The 18,462-nt window shown below is 36.2% G+C and overlaps 1 protein-coding gene across 1 annotated transcript in view; it reads right to left on the bottom strand.

Annotated features, from left to right (window-relative positions):
- The window catches only part of LOC111147385 (CAS1 domain containing 1), a 56,020-nt gene that overhangs the window by 19,999 nt on the left and 17,559 nt on the right, over window positions 1-18,462 (bottom strand). The window contains exons 4-10 of the mRNA XM_022503389.1: window positions 13,098-13,142; window positions 12,041-12,103; window positions 6,820-6,864; window positions 6,268-6,391; window positions 4,935-5,149; window positions 2,889-3,311; window positions 1,555-1,644 (exon numbers count right to left, since the gene is read on the bottom strand). Of these exons, the coding sequence (XP_022359097.1) occupies window positions 1,555-1,644; window positions 2,889-3,311; window positions 4,935-5,149; window positions 6,268-6,391; window positions 6,820-6,864; window positions 12,041-12,103; window positions 13,098-13,142 (1,005 nt within the window). The remainder of the gene's footprint in view (window positions 1-1,554; window positions 1,645-2,888; window positions 3,312-4,934; window positions 5,150-6,267; window positions 6,392-6,819; window positions 6,865-12,040; window positions 12,104-13,097; window positions 13,143-18,462) is intronic.

Below are 18,462 nucleotides of genomic sequence, written 5' to 3'. Positions count from 1 at the left end.
TGGAATCACTGAATTGAGGAACTTAATCTGCCATTAATTCTTTCTATCTGATTTTTTTAAATAGGAGTATCACCCTTTAATATGTCAGCAATTAATTATGTCTCTAAGTGGCATTTTCTTAAAACAAAGCCTTTTTTCCCTCTCCAATTAATCTAATCTTTATTCATATGTCAGATATTTCTAGGATTCAATATTCATCTCTACTTACTTTTAAGAGAATTTGACAGATATATCCTGCAAATTCTGAACTGGGCTTATACACTAAATCTTACTATCCTCACATCTCTTCTACTGTCTGGGATCTTCTGTAACCACGTGAACACACAGGTCCCCCTCAGCCGCTGTGTCACGGGAATTTCACTGCTGCCACAAATACACTTATCAGAGCCATACAATTTCAGTATAAATTATACTTCATTCTTTTACCTTCTGCCCTTCAAACAAACCATCCATAAAATCACTGACAATTTTTGAAAATGATGAAAAGACTCGATGAAGAATAATATTACTTTCAAATTGTTAGAGATATCTGTTAGAGAAAAATTTTTAGAGAAAATATCCTCAGTACTATTTACCTTCATAACTGCTGCTATGGAAATTTCAAAATATTTCTGTCTAGACAACACTCCCCCTCTTACCTCAATCTATCATTGATTCAAATACTATTTACAGTTGTGTGCTTATGTAAGCAATAAAAAACAGTTTGGTAGTTCTCTAATTATGAAAGAGTTTCTCAAATTTTCAAAACCCATTTTACAGAAATTAGTTTGGTGTTGTCACTATAAGACTTGTGTGAAAAGTGGTTATTAGATAGCAGGGCTCACCCTCAAAAGCTTATTTTAACTGCAATGTGGCTGGAATGTTACAACTCGAAATACATTTTTTCTACCCCTGACAAATCCGAGGTATTCCGAGACCATGAGAAACCTGTCTTTTAAGACACCTAGGGAGAAGGAAAAATGATCTTGTTCAGGTACAGAAGGCACTAGGTGAGCAAAGAAAAGGTCCTCCGGCTCATGGAGGAGGTGATACTCAGACAGCAGGGCACATCAATGGTGCAATGGTAGTCCATTAGGACCTGAGTTCTTTGAATACTGGGGCAAAGGGTTCTAAGGTTTTTAAACTTTAAAGGAGTAAAAACAGTTGGCCAAACTTCCTAAAATGCAAGTAAGGGTAGAATATAGATATAAACATCTAACTTGATTTCTTCTGATTGTAACTTGTCTATTTGGAATCCTTTGCATCTATACAGTTTCTTCCTAAGTTAAAATGAGCTGCCCAACAGGGTGGCATGAAATAATGTCTTTAGGTTATCAGCTGTTTCTACTAAATTAAGATCAAGGCCAAGTATTACAAATAAATTATTGCCTTAAAACTATACCTTCTCAAAGAGGTGGTAGGAGAAGAATGGGAAAGCATAAAGGTTGGGGGGGGGAAATAAAACAGGTCTCTAAATAATGGAGAATATAAAACACAAAACAGGTGATGCCCTGAAAGAAACAGTACAGTCCCACCGTTTCCCATGTCTTCTGTAAGTAAATTCAAAATACTTACTGTACTTGCTCCAGAGATATGGTAAATCAGAATCACAAGTTGCATCCAGCCTTTCCATTCATCTGTTTGTTCTCTATTTAACACTTTAGTCTGTGGAAAAGAACCAAAATCTGTTTTAAAATTCATTATGAAGCTATTATTAAGTAAATTTTTCTTACAGGATATAAAGAACCTGTCAAAAGAACCTTGGGGGGAAAAACAATTAAAGACTGGCATTTGATTTGATAAAAGATATAATAAAACTATTTAAAATACGAAATTTGAAAATTTCATAAAATATGAATTTGCAACTTAATATAAACTAAAAGAGAGTTTAAATATTTAAGTTGCTACTCAAGGTTTTATATTAAGATTACATTTATACTATGACAGATAAGTTTGTAAAGCTGTAAAATGGCATTTTATAATTTTAAGAAAATCTTAGAGTTTCAGCTAGAAAAGACCTTATAGTTCTCTTATACTTTATTGTGAAAAAAGGGTCTATTGGTATAGTTTATTTTCCCAACGATATTCTCACTGGAGATGAAAAAACTGATTAGTCATCCTCGTATGAGAGTTATTTCTTACTATAGAGTTTATTAATTCAAATAAATCATGCCTTATAAAGAAGTTGCACTAATACTCTAAGCAATTACAGTAATTCTAAATAGGAAATTCAGAATATTGTAAGCAGTGCCCACATTATTATGTACATTTGAATTTGTGCGTGTACATATCTGACTGTATAAATATGTAAATATAAAATGTGCATATAGGCCTTTGCTAATTATATATATATATATTTTTTTTTTAAGATTTTATTTATTTATTTGAGAGAGAGAGTATGAGAAGGGGGAGGGTCAGAGGGAGAAGCAGACTCCCCGCCAAGCAGGGAGCCCGATGCGGGACTCGATCCCAAGACTCCAGGATCATGACCTGAGCCGAAGGCAGTCGCTTAACCAACTGAGCCACCCAGGTGCCCCATGCTAATTATATTTTTCAGTTACATTTTTTTCATAACAGTATCTCATGTTTGCAGACCATTATAAAATTGGGAGCACCTCCACTTTCTCCATCCCCAAACAGGCAAAATAACACTAAGTTATGACATCTTTTTCACAGATCATTATTTACCGACTTTTCAACAATCTTCTTGGGAGTTTTTGAACTTTCTCCGAACTGTTTCAAAAATGCAACTGTCAAGAGTCCACCAGGCAAACTACAACTACATTATCCCTTTGTCTTCTATATACATGCTAGAATATTCTGGCATGATAAGTGATACTATTTATTTAATTCGGAGTTTATAGTGAGATAAAAAGGATAACATTAGCTAAAAAGAAAATGACTCTTACCTCCTTAGTATTTTCATTGTAAAATACTCCCAAAACCAGGATGTAGATAATTGGAATAAAGAAAGTTGAATGGGTATAAAATTTGTTTTCCTTCATAAATAGATTTGCACGGTCACACATATAGAAGTAAGCCATTATCAGGCCAAGTTTGCAGAAAGACTGTAAAAGTATTTCTAACGGAGACACAGGGGTATTGATAATATTTTTCTTTTCCTCTCCACTTTCCAAATCAGTACATGGCTTATTCTTCCGGTGAGCATTACGATGGATTATATAAAAAATTAAATATCCGATAATAGATAAAGTGAAAAAACAAGCAGCTAGCTTCTGTATGAGAGTAAGAGGAGGCCGAGGTTGACAACAGGAACCATCTACAGGCTTCAAAATCTTATTGCAATATACGTTCATAAGAATCATTGCACTCTGTGAACAAATCAAGTTATTTGGTTATTATCTTGTCAGTAATATATCTCACATTAGATTTTCTCTTGTGAATACTACTGACTTTTCAGCACTGAAACCAAAATGCCTTTGTACTTTTTGCTACCATTTCCCAAACACTCATGCTAATAATGGTATTCCTTCAAGCTATAATAGCCAGTTTAGGGTTTTTCTAACTTCTTGGACTAGGATCCAAAATGAAGATTCATTTTATAATGTGACCCAGAACACATATATAAGAAATAATACCTCTCCTTACTATTTGGAATGCATACTGACATTTTCCTATTCTATTCTTTTAAAAAAAAGAAACAGCCATTTCTTGGCGGTTAATGGACCATGACCTTCAGTGAAAAAAATACTGACAGATATCAAAGTCCAAAGAATTTTAATTAGCAGACTTTTAATATGGAAGATACCAGGATACTTAAGATACAGTCCCAGCCTTTAGATGTAAAAAAAAGATATAAAATTACTGGCACCAAAAGAATCACTTATTCCTAGCTAACAATATTTGTAATTTGCTTTTCATTTGGTTTACAGTTTATGGAACACTTAGGATGCTAATGTTTTAAGATTTCTAACGTTAAATAAAATGTGGAATCTTCAATGTGGTATCATTATAATAAAAATCTTCTAGACAAGCTGCCAATATTCTGCCAAGTTGAAGTTCAGTCAAATCTAGTTTCATAAAAATTTTATAGTTTAGGCAATTTTGGAACTTAAAATAATTATATGTTTTAAGCCTAAGCATTCAAAAAGACTCAACTATTTAGAAAACTCATTCTTTTAGCCCTGTGACTTCAGGAAGTTCTATACCTGGTACTCTTGAAGATACTAGCCTACAAACTCCAACCTAAGGTTCTTAATCAGTTCCAGGGGGTCCACAAAACCCCTTTAAAGTATACGGAGAACCCAGCGGCTGTATATGCAAAAACACATTTTTCTGTAAGACAGGAACAGAATCATTGCCTTTTATTGAATACTCAGGGTTATGTGATCCTCAGAAAAGATTCTGCTTTATAAGAAAACAGTAACTAAATAATATCTGTTGTACTTTGTGTGAAAATTTACAATTATGCTGTTCTCTTTCTTATTTAACCTAAAATCCCCTTCGATCCGTCAATCTGGATTTGTTCAGTAACTACTATGTACTTTGGATAATACTTAGGGTTTAAGAATTATAAGGAAATAATAAAAATGATTCTACATATTTTTAAAATGTGCTCTTCATAGAAGCTTAATCTTATAAATTCAAGGTTTAAGGCAAAGAGAACATAAAGTAATAGTTTTTAAACATGAGCGTGCTGAGAACTTATAAGCTTCTTAGGAGATAAGGTATATTAAGAGTGACTAACACTCAATAAATGAAGCTTCATTTCCTCCCTTGCATAACTACTTCCCCTTTTTACTAAAACTCTCACTAATATATTCAGCGAGGTAATGGAGAGCAAAATTATGTGTAGATATATGTTTAGACAGAATAACTAGAAGTAATTAAGATTGCAATAAAATAAATTATTTGTTACCATATTATAGTGATGTATAGCTATAACCGATTAGCTATCACAGTCTCGATTTTCTGACAGATACAAGAATTCTTACAGTTTCTCTGCTTGATTCAGGGAGATGTAAGCCATCCAATGATTCCATGATGGTTTCTTGAGCAATTAATTTGGAAACACTAAACATCTTAACATTTGATTTAGAGTTTCTGGTGCTACTATTCAAAATACTGACTGCAGCTTCATTGTAGGCATCTATCTTCTCATTAGTGATCATTTTCCTATTTTCACTTAATAGATCTTCATAAACAGGATCTGCACATGAAACACATGTTTTTAAAAACACATTTTAAAAATCCCTCTTGGTAGAAATTGTGATCATGCAAGTTAGTTGACTGCATTTCATATTTTGTTGTTAAAGTTCAGATGCTTTCAATCAATCAATAGCTCCTTCAAATTTAAAGAAGTTTTATCCCTTTTCTCTCTTATGTACATAGTTTTCAGGAAACATTTTTATGTTCTAGCGTGTCTTAAGAGTTTAAAATTTGGGGATGCTGAGTTCTACTGGGCAATGGAAATTTAAAACTGGATTGGGGAAGACTCTCTACTTAAGAGTAGCAGTCAATCTTTTTTTTTTCTCCTGTCACTGCTTTGTTGACACAATTAGGAAGTAATATTATTGAGGACCAAGGTCCTTATCACTTATCATAAATAATTTTTTCTCATTTTAGTAAGAGAAAGGTTAACAATGAGTCTATCAATAGTATAGATTGCAGAACAGACTATTGCCACCCTTGTTGTTCCACTCAACTTGACATTCAATTTGGAAATAATCATAAGAATTTCTGACAAGCAGGTCGAACTGCTAAAATATCAAAGGCAATTTCATATTATGCTACACATTAAATAATGGACATTCAATAAACTCCTGAAATGACTTGAACTAATGTCAACGTTCTCTTAAAGAATTTCATTACCAAGTATAAACTAGATGGTATGATTTAAATATATTTTGACAATTCCAAAATACATTTATTTCCAGTGAGTCTAATATTATGAAACAGACTTAATAATTTTTTCTATATTTCCCAATTATAATAAATATACTCTGTAAGAAATGAAATCAGAGCTAAACATCTTATTTGCCTTTGAGAACTTATTCTCTTTGTTATACTCTACAGCCATTTTGTATGTGGAGGCTCCTTGGAGGATATTTTTGTTTATTTATTATTTATTTTTATTTATTATATTTGTCTGTCTGTTCCTTAAGTTCAAAAAGGAAAGCAAATAACTCAAATTATTCTAATTTTACAAACCTTACTTCAAGATTTATTCTCACGAAAGGGTAATTTTGTCTCTTGAAACATGAGACAATAAAAATCCATGCCTCAAAATATATACAAAATGACATTTGTTCATTACTCATTCCTTACCTTGTAAGACCCAATAAACATCACTAGTCTTTGCCAGTTTTTCTAAAAGTGGTGCTATGGAGGTAATGTTCATTTTATATTGGGAAAGCGCTTCATTGCTACCATTGTGAATCTTGATAGACCACTAAGAAGTAAAAATTAAGCATTAGTTCAGTATTTATCATAGAAAAATTGTAATTTACTCTATTGTAACAGAAGTTATTATTTTAAGAAAATTCCCACTTTTATTCAACATTAGACTAAAGTTTGGTCAAATTATTTCATGAATTCTATGAAGGCAATTAGAAAAAGATAATATAAAATTAGACAATGTATAACATTCAAGAAGAATGTATTTTCAGGTATAAAATAATATTGACTTTTTAACACCAAGTTTACGAAGTTCACTCATTTTTTTTCATGAAAATTCATCAGCCTCACTAATTATAATAGAAATGGGAACTGAAATATAAGTACAATCAAGAATTCTATTTAACATAAATTAACTTTTTCTTAGCATGTCCTTAAGAATGAAAGAAAAATCATTATGTAAGAATATAGATAACAACTTACTGTGGCAGCTCCTGCTACAATCACATGGGGCTTTGCAACAGAATCCTAAGGAAAGAAAATCTTTATAACAGTGTTCTTTTTTTTTTTTTTTTTAGATTTTATTTATTTATTTGACAGACAGAGATCACAAGCAGGCAGAGAGGCAGGCAGAGAGGCAGGCAGAGAGACAGGAGGAAGCAGGCTCCCTGCTGAGCAGAGAGCCCGATGCGGGACTCGATCCCAGGACTCCGAGATCATGACCTGAGCCGAAGGCAGCGGCTTAACCCACTGAGCCACCCAGGCGCCCCTATAATAGTGTTCTATCCAGTTAAGGGAATTAATACAAGTAACATCACTTACTTTTTGCCTTAAATTTAAGTTTTTTCTTCCAAATGCATTTTAATTTTCTAGAGTTCCTTACTGTATTCTTGTTATATAACAAGATGCAACATCCAATGCCTAAAGCCTTTACATGGTTATGTGGTTAACAGAATGGCATGAAGCTGATACGTTTAATTCTTTGATGTGCTTAAAAAAAAAACAAAACACATCACTAAAATCTAATGTGTCCTAATATTACTCTGAATTCTGAGTAAACTGTTACAGAGTAAAGCTCTAGTAATATTATGGCAGCAAATTGAAAAAATATTCATGGAAGCTATAGGGTACATGGTGTAAATGTTAATTAAGATACAAGAAATGTCATCTTTGAGAAAAATAAATCCAATATGTATTTAACAAAATAAACTGCTAATTATTATAGATCACAATGTGAAAAAAAAAAAAAAAAAAAAACCCGTATAGGGAGAAATTTGGTAGAAATCCTCACCAAATACAAATTGTCGTATTACTAATACTACCAATTATATAGTACTTAGTAATTTATTAAGTTACCTTAAATTAGCTCATTTTAATATAGATCCTTGCCACTTGTGACATAGGGAAGAAGAAACACATATCTTATAAAATTAAGCATACAGACTAGAAAAGTTTATAGGGTATTGCTGAGGCCTGGTAGGGACAAAGCCAAAACTTAGGTCTTGTGACTCCTGAAGTGTACTTTCCACAACATCAAAGACCTGATATTATAATCATGTGCACAAGGAACAATTAAAAATAAGCAAGACATTTAATTAGAAAAAAATCTGAATCATCCATAAAATAAAAACAATAGGTATTGTCTCTTTATAAAGGTAATACATGCTGGTGTAGAAGACTATGAAAGTGGAGAAACAGTAACAAAACTTCCTTCATAGATATTCTTATTTCAGTCTAGTGTGCTTCACTTTACACTGTTATTTTAGTGGAACTTTTCCTTTAGCTCTATATGGCTCCCTTTCTCGTTCCTCACACTGGTTATCCCAAATCTTATTTCCCTTCTACAGGTCCCTCTTGCCTTCCTTCTTACTTTTAATATAAAATTTAATTCTCAAACTTCCTAGAAAAAACAGAATTCATCTGGATTGTGTGCTCTAGCCATCTTTCCTCCATTCTTATAACCTCACCAGCCCATCTTCTTGGACAACAGAATCAAGAAATATCTCCCTATTCCTCCTCATGGCTACTCCTTACTCTGTGTTTCTATAGTCCCCCTCTTTACACACAGGGCTATACCCATGAATGATCCATGTCCAACTTTCATCAATCTTGTCTTCATTCTCTAGTCTCTTTCATTCCCCCATCTATAAAATGCTAACTCATCTTTATCCTCAAAAACCTGTTCCTTCAACCCTGCCTCCTTCTCAAATCCTTCCCCCCTCACACCTTTAACCAACAGATTACACAGAAGAGCATTTTGCCCTTGCTATGATAATTTCTTTTATCTCTCATTTATTTCTTAATTGGTCATGTTCTGATTTGGGGCTTGACCTTCCCATTAAGGAACTATGGATTGCCACATTCTGTTAGCTTTATTCTACCCTCTAGTTCCTTAAGTGACACTTCTGACTGTCCACTTTTTAAAACTCTTTCCTCCCCTGTGTGTTACAATTATTCTTCTGCTTTTCCTCTTACTCCCTTTACTGCCCCTTCTCACAAGTTTCTGATCACCCATCATAAGCCCTCTTCTTTAGTCTCTAAACTCTCGCTGCCTATTCAATGTCTTCTATTCAAGTAACTTCAAGTATCACCTCACACTGTACCCAGATTCCCCAAATCCACCTGAGTAGCTCAGACTTCTTAATGACTATCACCCACTTAGAGTATTAAATCTAAATTTTTGGTTTTTTCACAGGTGAGCCTAATTTTCCCACAACTGCCCCACTATATGCCATCATTTTCTTGTTTAAATCTTTCAGAGGTTCTCCATTATGCTCAAGAAAAATTCAATCCAATATCCTTATTTTTAGTAAATAGACCATGAAGTATTTAAAGTAATCAAAAATTGATAGATGGATAAAGTGAATCTATACCACACCAAAGAGAGCTTAGGATATTATTCATGAACTAATATCTGCGTACCTCACTTCTTATCAACTCTCACTCCAGAGGAGGTACATGAAATTAATAGCCAAAACCAAACATAATAAAAGGAGCACTTTGAATTCAAGCTCCAGCCAGATTAAAACTGCTGGTAAGGTTCTCTGAATAGGTGGGGCACCTGGGTGGCTCAGTCAGTTGGGCCCCTGCCTTGGCTCAGGTCATGATCCCAGAGTCCTGGGATCGAGCCACGTGCCAGGCTCCCTGCTTACCGGGGAGCCTGCTTCTCCTTCTCTCCCCTGCTTGTGCTCTCTCTCTCTCAAATAAATAAATTAAAAAAAAAAAAAAAAAAGATTCCCTGAATATGCTACACTCTATCTTCAGTATCTTTGGATATACTACTTCCTATGCATGAAACAACCCTCCTTTATCACACCAGGCCCTTACCCTCACCACCCCCCCCTTTTAAAGATTTTATTTATTTATGAGAGAGAGAGAGAGAGAGCACATAAGCAAGTAGAGTGGTAGGCATAGTGAGAGGGAGAAGCAAGTTCCCTCCTAAGCAGGGAGCCTGATGTGGGGCACAATCCCAGGACCCTGTGATTACGAAATTGAACCGAAGGCAGACACTTAACTGACTGAATCACCCAGGAGACCCTGGACCCTCACCCTGAAGATCACTTTATCTGAAAACAAGTTTTGAAAACTTACAGTTAGTGCCTATTCTATGTAATTGTCCTACACCCTATTTTTCCCCTATTCTGGTACTTGTCACATCACTTTCTTAATTAACTCTATCTGCCACTCATCTGGAAGCTCTTTGAGGAAAGGAACTCTATTATGTTAACCAAGGTATCAGCAGTTTTTAGCCCAGTACCTAGATAATGGCTGGTGATTAATAAATATCTGTTGAATCATAGTAAAGTTGTCTAAATTCAACTTTGCTTTTATGCCTGTAGGCTTCAATAACCCTATTTTAGTTAATAAGTGTAGCTTTCTGGCCCCACAGTTCTTCTGGAAATATTATCTTCTCTGTAAAGCTTTCTTAAACCATCACCTATATCTAACCAACCCGCATACTCAGTGCCCCTATCCATGGTGCTTTCATGGTCCTTTGTGCTCAATTCTGTAGTTACTCTTCATATTACCTTATTGTTATTCATCACAAAGTGACTATCTACTAGATACTGCAAATTCTTTGAGGGCGGAGACAAGAGGCTAATTTCTAGCCACACTCATAATACCCAGTATAAAGCTACCAATACTACATAAATCATAAAAATATGGATCGCTGTATTCTTAGGATCTAGCAGCTTACTACGAAAACTGCCAAAATAAATACATTAATACATGCACGCATACATACTCTTTAAACAAATGAAATCAATCAACTAATCAATCTTAGGTAAAGACACTGCCATCTCCCTAAATAAGCTGAATCTTTCCTTTCCCCCAATAGTCACATGGAGTTTTACAAGAGAAGTTAATGTTCCAAAAATCTAGTTTTAGCAAATTATAAGAACTGAAAATCTGGATACGCAATGTATCTCTACGTTAGTAAATTACAAACGTCTTCTGTTATTTTGCAGGACTTATACATTATACCACGCTGATATTTATTTAACTGTGAATTTCTACTACTTTAATGGCTACACTTTAGGTCCAGTACAGATATAAAACATGTTTAAATCATTTGAAATATACACGTAACATTATTCTATACTTGTGCAATAAATGTATCAACAAAAACAAAATACAATTATGTGAGGCTGCAATTTATCAGAAAATTGAATTCTAGAAGTTGTTTGTATGTTTTGTTTTTTGAAAACTTAAACACATTTTGTCAAAGACACAAAGTTAGAAATGTTGACTACAAAAGCTTGTTCAGTGTATGAAGTGGCTGCCGTACTAAACATGTAATGTGAAAAGAAGCAAAGAAAAATACCATTGCAGCAGAAGTAATTAAGCAAAACAAGGTCAACAAAATTGAATATTGCTTTATCCATCCTGAATGCAAACACGCATGGGAAAGAATACAGGTTTAATTAGAGGACAGCCCCAGAGCTACATGGAGACTACTATGGAGAGTCAAGAGTGGACTTGTGAGGACTTACGGGTTTTCGAGGTTAATAGCATGTTTGTCCTTATATCTAATTTATCTCTGAACATTATGAGCCAAAATACGCCAGGCTCAACTCCTGGGTCACAAGGGTAATGACAAAAGGGAAGAAAACAGGCTGTTTAACAAAAAATAGGTTCCTAAAGAACGTGGGTATGAGTCAGAAGAAAGTGGGAAAACACTCAAAAGAATGTATGTTATGCTGGGAAGAGGCCCTGGGTTTGAATGAACTGAGCTACAGCAGTAACAGAAGATTCTGTCTGGAAAGTGTGGCATAAGCATAATGGCTGTAAGGTCAGAGTGGTGGCAGCAGAAGTCTTGGATCAAAACTCCCTCCTCTCAGTAAAGTGACAGGATCAATCCAGCACAATTCAGTTGCTACTAAGAAATCGGCATACGGACACCTGGGTGGCTCAGCTGGTTAAGCATCTGCCTTCAGCTCAGCTCATGATCCCAGGGTCCTGGAGTCTAGTCCCACATCAGGCTCCTTGCTCAGTGGGGAGCCTGCTTCTCCCACTGCCTGCTGCTCCCTCTGCTTGTGCTCTCTTTCTCTAATATATAAATAAAATCTTAAAAAAAAAAAAGTTGGCATAAAGTACAAAAGAGTGGGACAGGTGAGTAAGGGGGAGCAAAACAATGCGTGTTCATGAGCTTTTAAAATTTGGTTGCTTAAAACCAGAAAGGCCTGTATTTTCAAATACACACCTCAGTCCACACTTTGATACACTGTTTCATAGAACCATTAACTTCTGGGTGCCACAGAAAATCCTAAAAAAAGAAACATGAGAAAAGAAAAAGTTAAACTTATATCCTCTATTCAAAATAAACACGCACGGGTCTTACAGGGTAAGATGTACACCACCACAGGTCCACAACACCTTCACTCCCCTCACTTTCCCAATGTCTCATGACATTTTTTGTATCCACTTCTGCTTTCCTCTGAATTACTCTCTGTAGTAATCTTTTCAAAATCTAAATCTGATCTTGCCACATTCTTGCTTAAATATTCAAGGACTTTCAATGGCCCTCAAATAAATTCCAAAGTCCTTAAAACTGCTAAGGAGGCGCAGGATCTGGCCTCTACCAAGACATTCTGCCTGTTCTCCTGCCACTCTCCCCCTCACACTAAGTACCCTTTTGGTTCTCCTTCAGCTCCTAGGATGCTCTTTGTGCTTCTTTTTCTCCAGGACTTTGCACGTACTGTTCTGTCCACGATGCTCATAAAACTCTTCCACTGAGCCTGACTTGCTCCTACGGATCCTTGAAGCTTCAGTTAAAACATCTCTTTCTCAAGGGAGAAACTTTTTAATTCCTTGTTTTGTACATTCCCAATGTCCCACTTTTTCCTTTTTACCACCTTACTCCACATTTAATGCTTGTACAATGACTTGCAAAATCTATTAGGTCTAGGACATCTTTGTCTTGATCCCCACTGCATTCTCAGTACCTAGAAGTCACTGCAACTAGAAATTCAGAAAATCCACATATATTCTTTTACTGGTATTAATCCCGAACACCTACTGTTTCAAATTAACATACAAGATTATTTTTTTTTCTGGATTAAAAAAAAATCTGAGAGACCAAATTTTCCATTTTATTATATAAAACAGTGCATCCATTTATTCAATCATTTTAGCTATTCTTATCTACTCTAAATACATTGAAATAAATTTAGTATACACAAAGCATTAGCTGATCTACAAATAAATTAACCAATGAATAGTTTCCACACAACATTTAGCTTACTATTACATGAACTTACTACTTTAACTGCTGCAATCTTGTCTTCAAAAGGAATGTTTCCATGCTGTCATTAAAAAAACACAGAACAGAGAAATAAATATTCATGTATAAATTAGTTTTATGTCAATAATTCTCCCTTTAGCTGCTTTTATAATTTATGCACCACATCTCAATTAACTATATTCAACCTGAAGGGAAAAAGATCTGCATAGAATACCAAAAAATAAGTGATACCACATTGTTTCTATGTGATTTTTAACACTTAAGATATAATTCAAAGATAAAACCTCAACTACGAATAAGAAAATAAATATGTAAACATACCTACATAAATTACCTTTCTGCCAAGGATGCCACATTCCAGTTTAGTCCTAGTATCATTATCTATGGCAGGGATGGTTTGCTCCTCTGCATTTCCTGAGTCCCATCTCAGTCCCCGAACCCCATCCCCGGCCCTGATCCCTGTTAGAAAGAGCCACATGACTAGTTCTGGCCAATGTTATGTGCTTAGATGTGATGTGGGTCACTTTCCACTTCCCAGGGCAATTCTCTAGTCTCTGGCTTAACCTAATGCTGAGACTGCAGAGGCAGAATGTTTCAAATGGTAAAACTAGAAGAAAGTACAAATTCCAACAAGCAGGCATCCCTGATTGAGGATATAGAGCAAAGCCTCTTGCCAGCCCACCTACCACACTTAGCACTAAGTGAGAAAAGCATTTGTTAAGACTGTAGAGTGGTTTGTTGCTGCAGCAACAACTAGTCTGTTCTCACCAGTGTACTAGTACCAGCTCTGTCTGAACAGAAGTACACATCTAGGACTCTAGGTTATTTTGGGTTTCCAGTTGAAGACTGGATGTTAAGTGGTCCAATTGAAGAAAAAAAATAAAGTTTGGAGACACCTTCTTATAACCAAGCTGTTCCATATAAAGAATAGAAATCCTTTCAGAGTTAAAAATCCCGGGTGGGGTGGGGTGGAGGTGATAAAATAAAGAAGCTAATTCTCTTCCTAAAACTAAGGTTGAAATGTTTTCATTAATTTAAGCAGACAAATAGAATTTATATTTATATCTCTGTGAACTAAAGCTTGCTTTCATCTGCAGGCTAACATTTAAAATTCAAGCATCATTTCCCAAAAGGACTCTTGGGACCAATGACACTTGAAGGTGTGTTCTATGAAAGAGGTTCCTTGGTCCCATACATCTTGGAAATACTGGGTCAGACAAAATCACACGTGTGTTTTCCTCCTACTATCCCATTCCAACCTTGTTGAGGTTTTTCTTCAGAGAACTAATATGTCATGAACTTTCTTTTTCCTCCTTTTGCATAGCTCAGTTAATTCAACTCAACCTCTCTCTTTTTTCCTTTACCATTTTAATGGAACATTTGATATATACAAAAGAATGTGTCACAAATGTAATCACAAAGCACAGTAAACAAATAAGCACTCATGAGCCCATGGCACAAATCAGAGCATTATCAACACAGAGTGATCTACATGAACCTCTCCTTTTAATTCCTTGTTTCACCCAAGGGAATCACTACTTTGAATTTTATATATATTTTGCTTTCTCTTTTATCATATTGTTTTGTCACATGGATATACATCCTTAAATGATATATTGTTTCATGTAACTGGCTTGCTCTCCAACTTTTAATTTTGAAAAATGTCAAACTTAAAAATGTCAAACTGAGAGCAAAAGTGACAAAATTATAATGAGCACCCCAATCACCCTTTATCAACTGTTTATATTTTCTGTACTAGGTTTTTTGTCTTTCTCTGCACAGACATATACATTGCTTTTCTCTTACTGAACCATATGAAAGTAAACTACAGACATAGCATCTCACCTTTAAAAATTTTTTTTAAAGGGACGCCTGGGTGGCTCAGTTGGTTAAGCAGCTGCCTTCGGCTCAGGTCATGATCCCAGTGTCCTGGGATCGAGTCCCACATCGGGCTCCTTGCTCGGCAGGGAGTCTGCTTCTCCCTCTGCCTCTGCCTGCCACTCTGGCTGCCTGTGCCTGCTCTCTCTCTCTCTCTGACAAATAAATAAACAAAATCTTTAAAAATTTTTTTAAAATTTTCATTTTTATTTATTTGACAGACAGAAATCACAAGTAGGCAGAGAGGCAGGCAGAGAAAGAGAGAGAGGAAGGGAAGCAGGCTCCCTGCTGAGCAGATAGCCTGATGTGGGGTTCCATCCCAGGACCCTGGGATCATGACCTGAGCCGAAGGCAGAGGCTTTAACCCACTGAGCCACCCAGGTGCCCCAGCATTTCACCTTTAAATACATAAAGCATGCGTTTCCTAAGAACATAAATATTCTCTTATATAAGCACAATACTATAATCCCACCTAAGAAACTTGACATTGATAAAACATTAATATATGGTCCACGTTCAAATTTCCCTAATTTCACAATAATGTCCTTTCTACCACTCTTCTATTTTAATCTAGAATTCAATTAAAATAAGGTATTTAGTTATCATGTCTCTTTAATCTTTTATAATCTAGAGCAACTCCTGGCCTTTTAAAACCTTCCTACATTGAGTGGAGGGCAAGCAAGATGGTGGAGGAGTAGGAGACCTAAATTTCGTCTGGTCCCAATTTTCAACCAGATAGTTATCAAACTATTCTGAACACCTACAAACTCAACAGGAGATCAAAGAAAAGAAGAGCAGCAATTCTATGAACGGAAAAGCAACCACTTTCTGGAAGGTAGGACATGTGGAGAAGTGGATCTGAGGTGCTATATGGGAAGATAGACTGCGGGGAAGGCAGTCTCCAGTCAGCTGGCTCCCAGCAAGTGATAGAGCAGTGGAGCACAAAAGTAGAACTTTTAGAAGTCTGCTCCAGTGAGGGATGTCACTCTAGTGGCTAAGCTGGGGATGGAAACCTTGTGGGGAAAGTATGGTCTCACATCCTCAGTGTCACAGAAAGACCGCGGTGCCTAAATGTGGCAGAGCTCCCAGGGATCAGAGCCAGGAAGCCAGATGCAGAGACGGAGCCGAGGAGTGGGCTCTCAGCCCAGAGTTGCCATAAACTGTGATCTGTGGCTCAGTCGTGACACTACTCGTCAAGCAGGGACCCCACAAGTGGTAGATCTGGGAAGACCTCCCCCTTCCTTCCTCATCTGGGAGGAGTGGCACAGGAGTGTGCTGCAGGAATCTGCTGGGTTTGGAGATTCCAAACGGGGCTGTGCACCAGAGATAGAAAAACTTGGTTACAGGCTGGGTGAGCACGGACAGCAGCCAGAGACCAGGGAGATAGGAGTGATTGACTGCTTTTCTCTAAGGTTGCACTAAGGATCAGGGCCCTGAGTTCTTGTTTCCTCCAGGGCTGGAGACTGGGAGGCCACTATCTTCATTCTCATCCTCCACCGCTGTGTGGGAAGCCTTCAGGGAACAAAAGCTACCGAGAGCAAACCTGAGTAGATTGCTTAGCCTGGCCCCTGGCAAATACGATGCAATACTACTATCCAGCTAGGCAGTCACTGAAAATAGAAGGAGAGATAAAAAGGTTCTAGGACAAACAGAATCTAAAATAATTTGCAATCACCAAACCAGCCCTACAAAAAATGCTGAAAGGAGTCCTCTAAGCAAAGAGAGAGCCTATAGGTAACATAGAACAGAAAGGAACAGAGACAATATACAGTACACACACACACACACAGTCACCTTATAGGGAATACAATGGCACTAAATTTGTATCTTTCAGTAGTTACCCTGAATGTAAATGGGCTCAATACCCTAATCAGAAGACACAGGGTATCAAACTGCATAAAAACACAAGACCCATTGATATGCTGTCTGCAAGAGACTCATTTTAGACCCAAAGACACCTCCAGATTGAAAGTGAGGGGGAAGAAAAGAATTTACCATGCTAATGGACATCAAAAGAAAGCTGGGGTGGCAATCCTTTTATCACACAAATTAGATTTTAAATCAAAGACTATAATAAGAGATGAGGAAGGATACCATATAATAATTAAAAGGTCTATCCAACAAGCTCTAACAGTTGTAAATATTTAGGCCCTTAACATGGAGCAGCCAATTATATAAGCCAATTAATAACAAAACCAAAGAAACACATCGACAATAATACAATAATAGTAGGGGACTTTAACACTGCCCTTACTGAAATGGACAAATCATCTAAGCAAAAGATCAACAAAGAAATAAGGACTTTAAATGACACACAGGATCAGATGGACTTCACAGATATATTCAGAATATTCCATCCCGAAGGAACAGAATACACATACTTCCCTGGTGCATATGGAACATTCTCCAGAGTAGATCACATCCTGGGTCACACATCAGATCTCAACTGGTACCAAAATATGTAGGATCATTCCCTGCATATTTTCAGACCACACTGTTTTGAAACTTGAACTCAATCACAAGAGGAAAGTTGGAAAGAACTCAAATACATGGAGGCTAAAGAGCATCCTACTAAAGAATGAATGGGTCAAACAGGAAATTAAAAAAGAATTTTAAAAATTCATGGAAACAAATGAAAACGAAAACAACTGTTCAAAATCTTTGTGATACAGCAAAGGCAGTCCTAAGAGGAAAGTATGTAGCATTACCAGCCTTTCTCAAAAAACGAGAAAGGTATCAAATACACAACCTAATCCTACACCTAAAGGAGCTGGAGAAAGAACAGCAAATAAAGCCTAAACCCAGCAGGAGAAGGGAAATAAAAAAGATTAGAGCAAAAATCAATGAAAGAGAAACCAAAAAAAAGTAGAACAGATCAACGAAACTAGGAGCTGATTCTTTGAAAGATTTACTAAGATTGATAAACCCCTGGCCAGACTTATCAAAAAGAGAAAGGACTTAATAAATAAAATCATGAATGAAAGAGATCACAACCAACACTGAAGAAATACAAACAATATATGAGAACATATTATGAGCAACTCTATGCCAACAAATTAGACAATCTGGAAGAAATAGATGCATTTCTAAAACTGAACCAGGAAGAAATACCTGAACAGACCCATAACCAGCAAGGAAATTGAAGCAGTAATCAAAAATCTCCCAACAAACAAGAGCCCGGGGCCAGGTGGCTTCCTAGGGGAATTCCACCAAACATTTAAAGAAGAATTAATACTTATTCTTCTGAAACTGTTCCAAAAAAGAGAAATGGAAGTAAAACTTCCAGACACATTTTATGAGGCCAGCATTACCTTGATCCCAAAACCAGACAAAGACCCACACCAAAAAGAATTACACATCAATGTCCCTGATGAACATAGATGCAAAAATTCTCACCAAGATACTAGTCAATAGGATCCAACAGTACATTAAATGGATTATTCACCAAGACCAAGTGGGATTTATTCCTGGGATGCAAGGGTGGTTCAACACCTGCAAATCAA

This window comes from Enhydra lutris, unplaced genomic scaffold (assembly GCF_002288905.1).
Source record: "Enhydra lutris kenyoni isolate GAN:26980312 unplaced genomic scaffold, ASM228890v2 scaffoldscaffold16, whole genome shotgun sequence".
Lineage (NCBI taxonomy): Eukaryota > Metazoa > Chordata > Mammalia > Carnivora > Mustelidae > Enhydra > Enhydra lutris.
The sequence above is the reverse complement of the archived record's forward strand: the minus strand, read 5'-3'. Positions and strand labels throughout refer to the sequence as shown.